This window comes from Mus pahari, chromosome 5 (genome assembly GCF_900095145.1).
Source record: "Mus pahari chromosome 5, PAHARI_EIJ_v1.1, whole genome shotgun sequence".
Lineage (NCBI taxonomy): Eukaryota > Metazoa > Chordata > Mammalia > Rodentia > Muridae > Mus > Mus pahari.
In genome coordinates this window covers 153,363,109-153,379,592 of record NC_034594.1, presented here as the reverse complement: position 1 = coordinate 153,379,592, position 16,484 = coordinate 153,363,109, and the positions used below count along the sequence as shown (strand labels likewise).

The 16,484-nt window shown below is 40.8% G+C and overlaps 1 protein-coding gene across 4 annotated transcripts in view; it reads left to right on the top strand.

Annotated features, from left to right (window-relative positions):
- The window catches only part of Wdr26 (WD repeat domain 26), a 45,179-nt gene extending 29,062 nt beyond the window's left edge, over positions 1-16,117 (top strand). For 2 of the 4 annotated variants that reach the window (XM_021197495.2, XM_021197494.2), the window contains exons 9-14: positions 2,459-2,578; positions 4,143-4,288; positions 4,709-4,787; positions 5,829-5,958; positions 8,130-8,315; positions 11,553-16,117. In XM_021197495.2, the coding sequence (XP_021053154.1) occupies positions 2,459-2,578; positions 4,143-4,288; positions 4,709-4,787; positions 5,829-5,958; positions 8,130-8,315; positions 11,553-11,578 (687 nt within the window). In that variant the 3' untranslated portion in view covers positions 11,579-16,117. Of the gene's footprint in view, positions 1-2,458; positions 2,579-4,142; positions 4,289-4,708; positions 4,788-5,828; positions 5,959-8,129; positions 8,316-8,987; positions 9,518-11,552 lie in introns of those variants that run through there. The other 2 variants (XM_029538305.1, XM_029538304.1) reach the window with 2 other exon arrangements.
- Positions 16,118-16,484: the final 367 nt, after the last annotated feature.

Sequence of the window (16,484 nt, the reverse complement as noted above, 5' to 3'; positions counted from 1 at the left end):
GAGACCTAGAGCAATACTCCAGGGACCTTTAGGATCTATTACCTGTTAACACGAGACCTAGAGCAATACTCAGGCAGAGTGGTGCTGTCCACTTTCGACTCTAGCGCTTAGAAGGTGGAGATGGGGGGCAGCTCTAAGTTCAAGGCACCCTGGTCTACATAGCTAGGACAGCTGGGACTATATTAAGAAACAAAACAAAACAATAATGATACTTCACAGAGTTGACGCAGGTAGCACGGGAGGCGTGGACAGAGAGTGAGCACTGATGCTGTCTGAGGAGGGTTCCCTACTGCTGCTTCAGGTCCTCATGGTGGGAAGTCACCATGTGGTGCAAGAACCAAACCTGGAAGAGCAACAAGGGCTCTTGATAATGGCTGAGCCATCTCCAGTGCTTGTTATTTTCGAATACCTTACCCACGTCTCATTTTGTTCAAAAATGTCTTTTATGCTATTTGTATCAAGTTAGCAATTAACCACTGTTAAATTTGGGTTTAGGGAGATGGCAAAACCCTGAATAAAATTGGAATAAAACAGTGATTCTGATCTAAATGACCTTCCCTCCCCACCCTTCACCCCCATTAAAGCTTTTTCTTCTTCCTAAGTAGGCTTATGTAGTAAGGGATACAATGACCAGCACTTGTGTGGTCTGTACTTGAGTTAGGGCTTAGTTTCTGGGGTATGGTTGTTAAGATATAACTGTTCCTATGCACTCTTTGATAAGAAGGGTAAGGTAGTCTTTTAAGAACTCTGAAAATGGTGGTGGTGGCGGTGGCAGCAGCTCACACCATTAATCCCAACACTGGAGGCAGAAGCAGTCAGATCTCTGTGAGTTCTAGGCCAGCCAGGACTAGACAGAGAAGCCCTGTTTTGAAAATCCAAATGGACAAATGAGTGAGTGAGTGAGTGAGTGAATGAATGAATGAATGAATGAATACCAAAGCAAGAGAAGTCCACAGACTGCTTGTGTTTACCATAGGTTTCTAATGAAATGATCTCATTTGCATGCATAGTAGAAGGAAAACATTTTTGCCCCAGAGCTCACTGTTTTAATGTATTTGTTAAAAGTAAACACTCAAGGGGCTGGAGAGATGGCTCAGTGGTTAAAAGCACTGACTACTCTTCCAAAAGTCCTGAGTTCAATTCCCAGCAACCACATGTTGGCTCACATCTGTAATGGTGTCTGATGCCCTCTTCTGGTACATAGGTGTATATGAAAATAGAGTACTCATACATTAAATAAATAAATAAATAAATAAATAAATAAATAAATAAATAAGCAAGCAAACAAACCTGTAAAAGAAAAGTATATAGATTTAGGTGCCTTTTGTATTTAAACTTTTAAAACTGTTTAGGTCAAGTGACTAAAGCAGCAGTTAAGTAGCTGAGGAACGGTTTAGGTAAAGATTTAGATGTCGAATTAGGTTTTTTCCTTGTTTAGTCTCTTGGTTCCATCCCGTTTTCTGCTCCATGCCTCTCCTGCCTTTATCCCTTGCCCGTCCCTGATCACACCCTGTGTTCACTCTTACTTTACCTCTGAGTACCCATTCCTCACAGGACACTTGTGCCCGTGTTGTTTTTATTATACCAAAGGCAGCAGTTACCTCTCAGATCCTGTTTCTAATCCCTGAACAAAATGGAATAGGACTAGATTAAATGGTATGTGTACTGTCCCCTAAGTGGAATAACTTAGAACATGTAACAGGAGCAAGTCTGAGGTCTAAGCACTAAACAGTGATGATAGTTGGAATCGCGTAGAATGCTGAACAGTACAGAGGTTTGTTCTTTGTTCTGCTTTATATTGAAATAAAGTTATATATTACAAAAAAGTAGTCTTCTTTTCCCATCTTCCCTGCTATATTGTGAACATTTGATTATGAAATTTAGTAACTAAAATTGCCCTTAGCATATTTTAAGGGCATAGTTTTACTACTCATTGTTTTAAAGAATTGCTAGTCACAGCTGGGCGGTGGTGGCACACGCCTTTAATCCCAGCACTCGGGAGGCAGAGGCAGGCGGATTTCTGAGTTCGAGGCCAGCCAGGGCTACACAGAGAAACCCTGTCTTGAAAAACAAACAAACAAAAAAAAAGAATTGCTAGTCTCAGTGATGAAGTTTTAGGATAAAATTCATAAAGTATTTTGGTCTGAGATGGAAGATCAGATGGATTTAGGTGTGCAACTTTGGGCTTTTCATTGTCTTGACTGTGAAAAATTATTTATGTGTATAATTCTTTTAAGATAAAAATTTTATTACAATTTATTAAAGTTTATCTCATATCTTTGAGTGCTGTAGTCTTGTTTCTGGTGAGGCTATGATCAGGAAAACACTTGTGTTACCTTCCTTTCTCCTTCCTCCTCTTCCTTCTCTTTCCTCTTCCTTTCTAGTCTTTTTTTTTCTTAACATATACCCCTTAGAGACAAATCTCAACCATCTTATTCACAGTTCTATTTGCTTATAGACGGGAGAATTAAGAACAAAAATGAGCCAGTCTCATGAAGACAGTTTGACTAGTGTGGCCTGGAATCCAGATGGCAAACGCTTTGTGACGGGAGGTCAGCGTGGTCAGTTCTACCAGTGTGTAAGTATGGGGTGCCTCTTTGCCAGGGTCTGACTATTTAAAAGTAAATGGAATGTTTGTTTCTAATTATTATTTAAATTTATACTTGCCAGGAATGGTAGCACATGCTTTAAATCACAGCACTTGAAAGGTGGAGGTGGACAGAGAGAGCTCTGTGAGTTTTTTATAGGCTGTTCAAGGCTATACAATGGGATCCATCTCAAAAAAGAAGAAAATAAAAACAGATTCACTTGACACACATTATATGCAAACCCATTTTACCTTCCTCTTAAATGACTATTTAGTAGAATATTTGTTACTTTTCTTTCTTCATATTTTTTAAAACTATTTCAGGTATTCATGAAAAGTGTAGAATTAGCTATACTCCTGGTATTTTGGAGGCAGTTGTGGGTGGATCTCTTGAGTTCTAGGTCAGCCAGGACTACATAGACTCTGTCTCAAAAATAGGTACTAATTTATAGGACTGAAAATGTCAGCAGTTTCTGTTGAGTAGGTTTAGAAAATAAAACATTACTAGTCAGGCACGGTGGCCCATGGCTGCAATCCCTGCACTTGGGAGGCTGAGTTGGGAAATTTGCAGAGTTAAAGGATAGCTTGGACTATAGTGTATTAGATACCAACTTGGACTATAAAGTGAGAGATCCTGTCTCAAAAATAATAAACAGTGTTTGTTGGGTGTGGATGTAGCTCAGTTTATGGAATGTGTGGCTAGCACACTGCAGAGCTCTCAGATGGCTCCCCACACTGCAGTTGTAGCCGTGGGAAATGGAGACAGTAGGGTCCTAAGCTGAAGGTCCTCCTTGGCTTCGCGGTCAGCCTGCGGTTTAGAAGACCTTGTTTGGGACAACCACAAGAATGCTGAATAAAATAATAATAAAATAAATGCCAGGCTGAAAGGGTAGCTCAGCGGTTGAGCGTGTGGCTATTCTAACACTTCCCTATGTAGACTAGACAGTCCCCAAACTCTCAAAGATTCTCCTACATCTGCCTACAGAATGCTGGGATTGAAGGCATGCACCGTCATGCCAGGCAATTGTAAACTATTTAATTAAGCTAAGGTAAATTGTCCTGTGACATTCTATGAGTGAAGTGTCCTTGTGCTGTGTGTTCCATCTGTCAGTCACATCACTGCCTCACATGACTTTCACAGCTTTTTAGGTTATTGTTTTTAATTTTTTTTCCTCACTACATCATTCTAATTAGGTGTTTAGAAAGACTTATAGTTGTAGTTGATTTTTGTGGAATAAAACAGATTTTAATAGGCTATGGAACCTTCCTTCTGGGTAGGTCACACGCTATACTTGAAGGCAGCTCCCTGGCATTCCAGGGTCTCCTGGGTAGCTGTTTAGACTCGCTGCTGTCTAGTAAGATGAAGCTTATGGGATTCATCGCTGTTGATCTTAGCATTAGTTCTCCTTTTTCCTATCTCAGTGCTGCATGTCGTGTTACAGGATGGACCTGGAGTCAGACACTCCCATCACTTAGTTCCTCGTCAAGTTGTCCTCAGAAGCAGTGCCAGGCGTTTCTGAGTCCTTTGTTGTTGGATTTTCTGTTTTTCTGTTAGGACCTGGACGGAAATCTTCTGGACTCCTGGGAAGGAGTGCGAGTGCAGTGCCTGTGGTGCTTGAGTGATGGGAAGACTGTGCTGGCTTCGGACACGCACCAGAGAGTCCGGGGCTACAACTTTGAGGACCTGACAGATAGAAACATGTAACTATTATTTGGTTTCCATTAGGACAGGCGTAGTGGTGGCACAGGCCTTGAATCCCAGGACTAGGGAAGCAGAGGCAGGCTGGTCTGTGAGTTCCAGAGCAGCCAGGACTGCACAGAGAAACCCTGTCTTGAAAAGAGAGAGAGGGAGGGGAGGGAGGAGCAAGGAAGGAAGGGAAGAGAAAGAAATGCTCTAATTTATACCAAAATGTGTATTTGGGCTTTTTCAGAAAAGCGATTTTTTGTTTGTTTGTTTTTTATTGTTAATCTGAATTGGCATTTAGGTGGCACATGTTAACTCATTCTGATGGAGATATATATGGCAAAATATCATTTAAGCCATAATGGTTTATAGTCTCCGATAATTTGAAATCCTTGGCTATTGATTTGCTGCTCCTGACCAGCTATTTCTGATTACAGAGTACAAGAAGATCATCCTATTATGTCATTTACTATTTCCAAAAATGGCCGATTAGCTTTGTTAAATGTAGCAACTCAGGTATGTTTTTTTTAACAACATTTACAAATTTTTGTTTTGGTGAGAATTTGCTTTTCTTGTATTAGTATAAGTGTTAACTGTCTTTGTTTAGTGCTTAATGTGTAGGCATCAGAAAGAAGTGACAATGCTCCAATAGGAAAGGAATATTCACAATTACTGCTAATTCTGTTGAGACTGGATATGGTAGACCATACCTTCCATCCCAGAACTGCCTGATTTTTATTAATTTAACAGTAGCCTGGTGTGCACAGCAGCTCCAAAGCCAGCTGGGCTAGATCAATGGTTCTCAGCCTGTGGGTCACAATCCCTCTCTGTGGGGAAGACCTTTTCATGGGGGTCACCTATCAGATATCCTGCATATCAAGTATTTACAGTAAAATTCATAACAGTAGCAAAATTACAGTTATGAGTAGCAACAAAATAATTTTATGGTTAGGGGTCAGCACACCATGAGGAACATGGTCCCAGCATTAGGAAACTTTAGAACCATTGAGCTAGATAGTCTCTTAAACAAAACAGGGGGCTGGTGAGATGGCTCAGTGGATAAGAGCACCCGACTGCTCTTCTGAAGGTCCTGAGTTCAAATTCCAGCAACCACATGGTGNCTCACAACCATCTGTAATGAGATCTGACTCCCTCTTCTGGAGTGTCTGAAGACAGCTACAGTGTATTTACATATAATAAATAAATAAATAAATAAATAAATCTTTTAAAATCAAAACAAAACAACCTACTAAGCTGAGTGATGCTGTATGTGCCTGTACTTGGGAGGACCGGGTGTAGTACTGAATGCCTCTAATTCCAGCATCAGGGCAGGTCAGCCTGTTCTACAGACTGAGTTTCAGGGCTACACAGAGAGACTCTTGTATTAAGGAGGTGTGGGGGGAGAATCAGTTCCAGGGAAGCCTGGGGCATACAATGAGATTAGCTTTTAAAAAAAAAAAAAAAGCCCCACACACAGGACAGGCAAAAACTGCTAGGGCTACAGAGTGAGACCCTGTCTCAGAAAACAGCAGCAACAAAAACTTTTTTTTCCTACAGGGAGTTCATTTATGGGACTTGCAAGACAGAGTTTTAGTAAGGAAATATCAAGGTGTTACCCAAGGGTTTTATACAATTCATTCATGTTTTGGAGGCCATAATGAAGACTTCATCGCTAGTGGCAGTGAAGGTAAAGTATCCTGTCCTCATTGGTGCAATCTCTCTGGCTTCTCGGCGAGTGTAAGCTGTGGTGTTGCCTTTCTTAGTCTATTACTCAGTACATTCATTCTTTTGGGGGATGGCTTGAGTCCTTAATTTTGTTGTTGTTGTGTTTTGATTGTTTATTTTCCTATGTATTGTTGGTGATGGAACCCAGGGCCTCAAGAAGTGTGTTAGAATTTGAATCAAATTACGACTTATTTAAATCAAATTACGACTTATTTAAATCATTATACTTGTTTTTTCATGGGACTGAGAGTTTTCAAAAGTTGGTACCAATCCACTTTGCTGGTCTTGGTGGCACAACACAAGCCTTGACTCTCTGAAGGAGGAGGCAGAGCTAGGCAGATCTCTGAGTTTCAGAATAGCCAGGGCTACACAGAGAACACCCCCACCCCCACCCCTACGCTCCCCAAAAGCCAGCAATATATAGAAAAAGTAGGGCCTGTAGGTATGGCTCAGTTGGTATTGTGCCTGCCAGCACACACAGTCCTGGGTTCAATCCCTCACACATGAACCAGGCATGCTTGCTCACACCTGTAATCACAGCCCTAGAGAAACAGGCAAGAGGATCAGAAGTTCAAGGTCATCCTCTGCAGCGTGGTGAGTTTGAAGACTGCTTGGGCTACATGAGACTGCTACCTAGGGGAAAAGGAAAGGGGGGGGGGGGAAAAACAGCTGTCTTATAAGCACTAGATTTTCCAGATTGATGGAGCACATAGAACACAGTCACCCTAAGCCATGCTTAGTTCTGGCCTTGATGGCTGGAGATCCTACTTTTGCTGCCTTGTCAGCAAATATTCACCTTGAACATGTGTTCACATGAACCCCAACTCACAGGAATCTGCCCACCTCCCAAGTTCTGGAAGCAAAGATGTCATCGTCACACTTTTCAAACCTGTGCTCTTTCATTGAAATGCAGCAAGCCACCAGGCATAGTAGTGCCTGCCCTGAGTCCTGGCTCTTGAAAGGTAGAGCACAAGCAGTGTGCTCATTCACAAATTTCCACACTGGTTCACCAATAGATTGTCATAATAAAGTTGATTTATCCTTGAGTTCTGCTCTCAGATTAGAACCATCGTCATGGAATTAGCTTATCACTAAGCTGTAGTGGATTTAATTCTTTTTATGGTCACTTTATGAGATTAGCATCTTCTAGAAACTACACATAAGGTACAGATATAAATAAGGTGTTTGTCTACAGTAATCCCTAAGCAGGGTTGCTACAATTAAGAAGCTAACTGCATTTATTTATTTATTTATTTATTTATTTATTTATTTATTTATTTATTTATTTATTTATTTATTATATGTAAGTACGCTGTAGCTGTCTTCAGACACTCCAGAAGAGGGCGTCAGATCTTGTTACGGATGGTTNTGANCCACCATGTGGTTGCTGGGATTTGAACTCCGGACCTTCAGAAGAGCAGTCGGGTGCCCTTACCTACTGAGCCATCTCACCAGCCCCGGCTAACTGCATTTAGACCAGAAGAGGTGGCTTCACTTCGTTACCTCTGTGCAGTGTGGGGGGAACATAGTACCCTCCTCATAGCCTGGTGACAGCTTAATTATATCAAGTAGTCTCAGTTTTTACATCAAGTAATTACATCAAGTAGTCTCAGTCTTGCTGGTTTTTAGTTTGGATACCTTGTGTTTTTCTGTCACCTAAGATCTCCATAGAATGTATTATCATCTCTATTCTGTACTATATATTACTATTCTTAATTGTAATTGGAGTTTTTCTGTTAAAAATGCTATTATGTGTTTGTGTGTGTGTACACACATGAGTGTGAGTGTGGATGCCTACAGAGGGACTACCTTACGTAGGTGCTTGGGAACTGACTGAACTCTGGCAAGAAACATTCTTAACTGCTGAGGCATCTTAACCTTCTTGCCCCAGATTGTAATTATTTATCAGTCATACATGGACAAACTCTTACAAATGATTTTGTGGCTTTAGAAAGCAGGAAAAAGGTAACGTGGCTTTCACAAAATTAATTTATTAAACTATCCGTATCTTTTTCCTCCTTGTAAATTATAATATTGAAGAATCCTCTTCTGTGTGTAGTAAATAGTAACGTGGTCAGTGATTTTGTTAATAACACAGTTTTCTAACATTTCTCTGAATTGCTGTACATTTAGATCACAAGGTTTACATCTGGCACAAACGAAGTGAACTGCCAATTGCGGAGCTCACAGGGCACACGCGCACAGTAAATTGTGTTAGCTGGAACCCACAGATTCCATCCATGATGGCCAGTGCCTCAGACGATGGCACTGTTAGAATATGGGGACCAGCACCTTTCATAGACCACCAGAATATTGAAGGTAAGGCCATGCAGTCGTGTTCTCTGTAGATGAAGCATTACTCTTGGGTTAGCAGTACTTTTACATGACATTAAACATGGAATATGGCTGTTTTTCTCACCTATCTCAATTTATAGAAAGAATTTAAGAAATCTAGTATTAGGTTTTATTGTTTTTGGAGAGGCAATGAAGAAAGTAAACTAGCCTAATGCCTGTGCTTTTGTGGGATATGGGGGGTGGGGGGACGGACGACACTGGACGGCTCCCAGGAGCTGTCAGGCACGTGCAGCAGCAAATGAGACTTTGTCTTGAACTGGAAGATTGTCCTTTGACCTCCACTTATCTTACCACCTCCTTGCATGCACATACAAGTCTCTTAACATGTTGTTTTGTCCTGCTATGTAAATGTGACATTACATGAAATAATTTATATACATATGAGAACTAACAAATGTATAAAACTTGAGAAACTTTAGTTTTAATGATCATCATTTTGGGATTGTCCTAATATCTTAGCACTGTATAGAATGTGCTATACTAACACGAACTGTGTCTGATGGTGAGGGAAGGAAGAAACTGCCTTTGTGCCAAGTAGTGTGCTCAGAGTAGTGTGCCAAGTAGTGTGCTCAGAGTATTTGCTCTCACATATGTTCATGGTCTTGTAAGAGAAACATTTTTATTTTCATTTTATAGGGAAGGAACCAAAATATGGCAGAGCTCGTTAACTTGTTGAACGCTGCCATTTCGGCAGATCTAGGTCTGGAAAGTTTCCCCTACCACCTTGATACTTGAAGATGAAGAAAGTCATAAAGCTAACAGATGAGGACAAATTCTTGATTAAATATAATAGTACTAGAGAGAAGTAATAAATTTTATGTAAATATCTTTTCTTTTTCCTCAAAGAGAACAAGTAAAAACGTCTCGTTTGGAAGGAAATGACTTACAGATTGTTTTGTTCAGTGTATTCCACCTATACAGTTGGTGTTTTGTTTTGTTTTTTTTCTTGTGTGTGTGCCTGTGTGCCCATGCTACCTGATATGCATGCTGGGACCTGAATGCCAGTCCCCTGCAAGAGTGACAAATACTCTGAACTTCTAAAGTCATCTATCTCTCTGAGCCTCTCACCTAAATAATTTAGTAAGAAAAATGTCCAACAGTTTTAACTAATGATTTCCCTTGGAGGGAAGGTAGCCTTCTTTTGTTTTTTAAATATATAAATAGAGAGATGAAGCTGGGGTGGTGGTGGTAAATACCTTTTAAGGCAGAGGTGGGAGGCCCAGTTTACACAGAGAAACCTATCTCAGAAACCCAAAACCAAAAAACTGCACACACAGATGAGAATGGAAGCAAGCGTGTGAGCTGCACGAGTGGGGTTGCTGGGACATGGGAGGTGCCTTCTCCTGGAGGTGTTCACTGCTGCTATCCTGCGTGGGTCCTAGGTTCCTGCCCGGGCCCACTCTTTCAGAGCCAATTCTGTAGTTTTTTATTTTGTTAGTCACTCAGAACATGACTGGAAGAATAGGAAAGTACTGGTCATGTGGCAGCGGCAGCTCCTGAGAGCTCTAGACCCACAGTGGGCCAAGAGTGCACTTTGTACTCCATTACTTTAGTCGATGTGATAATTCACTTGAGTGGGTTTGCCAAACACTGGCTCAGCTGTAAGATGAGACCCAGCTCAGCGGCCTCCATCAGGCTGCACCAGCACAGATCTGAGCGGACAGATGTGGTCTGTGGCTGGGGGGGGGGGGGATCGCATACACCTTTAATCCCAGCAGTGGCAGCGGGTGGATCTTGGTGAGTTTGAGGCCAGCCTGGTCTAGTGAGAGCTCCAGGATATCCAGGGCTGTTATACAGAGAAACCTTGTTGGGGGGTGGGGCGGGGGTTACTTTTGGGATACTGTCTTCTGTCTACCTGTTTAGGAATTTGAAAGTATTAACTGTGCGAGAGGAGCTGGATGCACTTGCTATGCTGAGGCCAGGGGACAGCTTGCTTAGCAACAAGTGCTTTCTCCCATGGTGCCATCTTACTAGCCCAGGAACTTCTTAAAATGAATTTATTTTTGTGTTATTGGTGTTTTCCCAGAGACCAGAAGAGGCCACCTGCTTCCCTGGGACTGGAACTAGAGGCTTTACAAACCCACCATGTACATGCTAGGAATCAAACCATGGTCCTCTGCAAGGACAGCCATGGTTTTTTAACTGCTGATCTATCATCGAGCTCCTAGCCCAACACTTTTTTTTTTTTTTAAAGAGAAGTTACTGATCTTTTGTGTTAAGTTACAAAACTGGTGGCTTCTGATTTTTGTTTGTGTATTTAGGGGTATAAAATGGAATAGGATGAAGTAGTTAATTATGAACAGAAGAAGGGGCACTAGCCTAGAAATCAGTAGGCTGAATGAAACATACTAGAAACAAAAATATACCAGACATAGCCCGTGGTGTGTGTGAGTGCGTTTTATATTGAAGTGGCATAAAATTGGCTAATCCCCAGACCACAGGGATGAGTGGTTCTTGTGAGACCGCGCTTGCTCCTAGATTGGGAAGCTGGTCTAAAGGTGTAGACTGGTGCTATGTCCGCTGTGAGTACACTTACTCGTCATCTTCTAGAGGAGCTTATCTTACCGTATGGGAACTATAGCGTAAGAAACGTCATGCATACACTTTTCCCAAATGGAGCTGCATGATATGGTCGACTTGGAACAGCTGGAGGAGTTGAGGACATAGTTGGAATGTGCAGCTCCACCTCATACTACCAGAGTTTTCTTTCCATCCTTTTTTTGTTGTAAACTAGCAAAAAATTTCTTATTCTAATTATCTATTTCAAGCTTAATCTTAAAAATAGGAAATCAGGCATAATTATGCATGCCTTTAATCCCTAGCACTCAGGAGGCAGAGGCAGAGGCAGGTAGATCTCTTGAAGTTCAGGACAATCCTGGCCTACCTAGTGAGTGCCAGGCCAGCCAAAGCCTCACAGTGAGACTCTGTCTCAACCGACCCCTTCCCCCAGGACAATGTAGAAATGGGAAGTTCTAATTACTCATCCCCTTTGTCCCTTATTCAAAATAGTCACAAGGTTACAATTTAATGTATCACCTAAAAACTAGGAGAGACAATGTTGTTCAATGGTTATGAAAGTATCAATAATTTGTTCATTGTTACTTAAGTCTACTGTTACTTCTTGATGCCGATTTTGAAACTTTCTAACTGGTATCTTTTTCTCTCTTTTTTCCCTGCACATTTCATCGGGTCTTCATTCAGAGGAATGCAGTAGCATGGATAGTTGATGGCAAATTTGGAGCAGACGACTTCTGTTTAACTTAAAATTAGTCGTATTTTAATGGCTTGGGATTTGGTGCAAACAAACATGATTGATAGCTGGACAGACATGCTCGTCATGAAAAAAAAAAAAAAAAGAACCATTTTGAAGCCCGATTGGGGCCAAACATTTACACCTTGCTTCATAGTAACCAGTTGATGAAGCACGTCGTTAGAAGGTTGTTGGACACCATGTTGAATTATTCCCCATCGGTTGTGAAGAACTGTGCTACATTCAGGCTTACCCATTGAACTCAGTATATATATTTTTTCCCTCCTGCCTTTTGTCTGGTGGGACACCATTCTTGTTGCTCTTCTGTGTAATGAAGTTCAAATGCTTGTTTGGAAACTTTATTTAACAGTTTAGAAGGCTTGATAGGAAGAGTCCATTAGTCTGAAGAGTGTACAGTGGACAGGAAAGAATTTCCTTTCGTTTCTCCAAATCTTTCCGCCTTATTTAGCTTGAGATCTTTGCAGCTTGGTTCATGGATTCTAGCCTTGCCCGTTGCGCAGTATATACTGATCAGATGATAAACCAGTGAACTATGTCAAAAGCACTCTCAATATTACATTTGACAAAAAGTTTTGTACTTTTCACATAGCTTGTTGCCCCGTAAAAGGGTTAACAGCACAATTTTTTAAAAATAAATTAAGAAGTATTTATAGGATTAAAGTGACTTCATTTGTATACATTTGGAATCTAAACCAGCTTAAAAACAGTGTCCTCTGTGACTGAGATATACAGCGTAGCTGATGCTCTGCTGGAGTGCCACGGGAGGAGGCACGGCAGGGCCAGAAACAGTGTTCAGATGGACACAGCACAGGAAAGCCAGAGAGATACTTTGAAGGTTTCCCCTTTTTATTTTATTCCTGAAGGGACATCAGTACCCGATACTGAAGAAATTCAAGATTCAAAAGGAAAATTTTATAAATAAACCAGTACAGAAGATCAGCATCAGTCTAGGTTTTCAAGAAAGCTTTATCCGAGTTCACTGAACTTGAGGGAATCATTTTGATGTGATCTAGCAGTAGACATCAGACGATAGACCCACTTTGGGAATTTATAGTGTAGCTGAATCTTAGAGGAAGCCAGCAGGCTACAAACATATGTAAACTGGAATTAAAGCCTGGGTCATTTCTCCTAATTGCCCTTAATGTCCAACATATAGGGACACTCATTTAAAGAAGATTCCTTCTCAGCTTCTCAGATGTTGCCATAATGAACCTCATTCAAACTGGTGCTGTGGACAGTCTTTCTCTCTCCCTCCCCTGTTAGTTTACGGGAATGTTTCCTTTATGGAAAAAAAAATTGACTTCTATGACTTCTCATTTTGAAGACCCTATATCTAACATAAGCCTGATTGATGTTCATGGTGTGTTTTCAAGCCCATAATTGCTGAGTCTAACTAGTCTCCATGTTTTCCAATAGGGGCTAACCAGGGTGGCCACAGCTATTGTTTGGAAGGAAAAGTGGAATTAACTCCCAATGTGACCTGATGAACAACAAAAAAAATCTTGTACAACTTGCGCTTGAGGCGGAGCCAAGTCCATAGCATTCACCATGATCATATGCCCATCAGGATCCTGAGAGAAGAGAGGCTTATACCGAGGGTCTTCCCATTGTGGGGGTCGTAGGGAGGGAAAAGCCAGGGAAGTAGTATTCATCCTCCCAAAGCCCATCGTAAGGAGATGACAGATCATAGTCAGCAGATTAATTCAAATGGGTATGTAAAAGATTCCTATAAGCTTCATTTTTCAGAGACCACCACTTTAGAAAATCAGAGAAATCCTGTTTTGATACTTAAAGTAATACGTTACCGTTTATCTGGTACTTCATTTTCTTGACTAAAATTACTTTTCACTTTAAGCTTGAATAAAAATTTTCATTCATAACTGTATATAATTAAGTGGCAACTCCTCTTTACCTCAGTTAAAACCATCTTTTGGTTGATATACCCTGAAGCCATTAATCCATACACCGCAGTCTACAGTAACAATCAGTAACACCATGTGGGTATAGAACTCCACAGCTGTTTACAGATGTGGTTACAGTGTACCACGTGGCATGTACATGATGCTCCCTGAGGGCTGTACCCATCAGGGCAGTTTGGCACCTACATCCTGCTAGTACATCCAGATGCACCTAGCACCGAGGGTTCACAGTGCTTCTGAAGTACAATTAAAACACTGGGGGGTAAGAGAGTGCACCGAAGCTGAGGGGCATTACCAGAACATAACTCCTGTTAGAGTGGAGTTACAACTATGCAAAGGTGTTGATAGTAGCTAGGTGAGGTTGGTTTTCCAAGTCTGTCCTAACTGGCTGCTTCCTCTCTAGACTGGTACTTGACTGTGCCAATTTGCTGTAAGCATCTGTTTCGTATATTTGCCATGAAGTGAGTGTGGTAGAAAGGTGAAGAAAGCTAGGGTTTATGGTGGAAGAACCTGGTGGCAGGATTACATGAAAATCTTACATTGTGATAAACTCGATAAAGGCTTAAGAGAATTATGTCAAGCCTGCCACAAGATGCTAACCAATGTATAAACTGAAAAGTACCAATACTTTTTGCACATAGATCAAATTAGTGGAGAATTTTGGCTCCAAAAATCAGGTTAGTAGGCTCAATTCCATGTGCTTTAAATGTTTCTGTTGTTAATGCATCGATTAAGGGCTAGAGTAAGAATGGAATTAAATGTCTTTTTCCTCTAAATAACTGGTTATTAGTGGTAAAGTGTTGGATTTGGGGGGTCACTGAGGTTGGTTTGTGGGTGGTGATCAAGAGAATTAGCGTGGGAGTTAGGGGAGATGACAAAGCTTCATTCACACTTGGGGTTTGAATTCCATTAGTATTCGTGCCAGCTGTGTGGCACTGCTCTTCCTGGCCAGATAAATGTCCTGATAACCCAGGTAAGTAGTAAAAATGGGACATTTTATTTGCAAACGTTCCCCTTAAATTGACTCATTTTATTGGGTAGGAGAACAAAAAATAGAATTCTCCGACTATAAGTAATTAAATGGACCTGCTAGGCAAGCAGGAGCAGTAATTCCGCAGGAGCAGTGGATGAGGAACAGTCTGCCTTAAGGGGCGCCCTGTGGCATTAATAGAAAATCCTTTCCCACCCTTCCCCATCTTGAAATTTTCTTTTTTAGGATGTTGGTTCCTGCAAACAAGAACTGACCCGCTGCCTCCCATGGGTACATGTCTCGCATATTTCTTGAAAGGGGGCATGCCTATGTCGTTTACTTTACAGCAGAAGAATGGGAGGAAAGAAGATACATTGTCTTAATAGTTCCCATTTTAAAAATACATTTTTACTTAGTAATTTTACTTTGATGTCTCATTTAGACATCACCAACTCTCCCTTTGTGTTGCTGGCCAAAGCATTACCACCATTTCCAATACCTGATTTCACATAAACTGCTAACTTAAAGAGGTGAATTTGCATTTACACTTAGACACTTTCTAAAAACAGGGTGAAATTAACCTAAACTTTGCAGTGTTGAGTTATTGTTATAGTAGCTGCCCTAGAGTTGCAAAAACAAGCTGTAAAAGCCCATCCCCTATCTACTTAATCCAGGTTGCCTGGATTTAATGAAGTTAAAAGTCTGTGTATGTGTCTGTGTGTGTGTGTGTGTGTTTGAGAAAGAATGTGATTCCTAAAATATTCTAGAAACAACTTTTAGGTTGTCATTTTTACTGAATGTCTTGTGCACATGTAAAGTACCCTCTCTTGAGTTTAAGGCTTGGTTAATACTTGTCTATTTTTATAAAAATAAAAATTGTGTCTGATCTTTAACTTAGACATTTACATTATCAGGATCAACATGCTAGAATTAGATAACATTTGTAGGCTCAGTGAGGGGTAAATGTGTGTGTGTGTGTGTGTGTGTGTGTGTGTGTGTGTGTGTGTGAGAGAGAGAGAGAGAGAGAGAGNGTGTGTGTGTGTGTGTGTGTGTGTTTTCTGAGGGAGATCCCGAAAGCATGTATATGCTTATAAGCCAAGCTGTAGAGATCATGTAAAGACCCTGAGTGTTGCTCTGGAGGTTTGTGAGCTATGGAAAGGGATCCGGCATTGTGGTGTGATGTAGCTAACACAGAGGTGTTGGTGTGCAGTAACAGTTAACTATGGACTGATAGGATGTTTCCAAACGATTGTGTTCTTAATGGGGTTTGCTTTTTTTATTTGCCTCTCAGATTATATTTAGTAGTTTAAATTTCTTTGTTTTATTATTTCATTAAAGTATAAAAACTTCAGGTCTCATATTTATTTTCACTTGTTCTACTAATTATTTACAAGACACCTTTTGGTTGACATTTATTTTATAAATGTGTGGTATATTAAATGTCTTTAATTTTTTGTTTTATTGAAATTATAGTAACTTTGATTTGCTTTACTGGGATTTTTAAATTTTATTTTAATTCCACCTTTTCCATGTCAGTGCACAGCACTTGCCCAGTCCTTTGTATTCCCTTCTGTCGATTCAATAAACAGAATGAGTAATTAAGTAATTCTTGTTGCATTCCATCTCAACAGACTGCTGAACTAGTGGCCATGACATAGGGTTTGTGAATGGAATCTAAGGAAACAATTTTTAGTGTACTTGAAGGCCATTGCGCACCCAGTCATGGATAAGGTAGATACCAAACCTGTACTTTAGAAGCACATGTGAGGCTCAACTTGGAGTAGTGGTGGGTTAAGATTTCAATTTTCAAATCACTCATTAGAGGGAAAACACATTGAGGTGGTTCAGTAGATGAGGGTGGTCATTGCCAAGCCTGGGACCTGAGCTTGATCACTAGGACCTATATGAAGTGACAGCTGACTCCTGCAACAGCATGTCCCCTTCCCAAGAAATGACCCCTAATGAAATTAAAG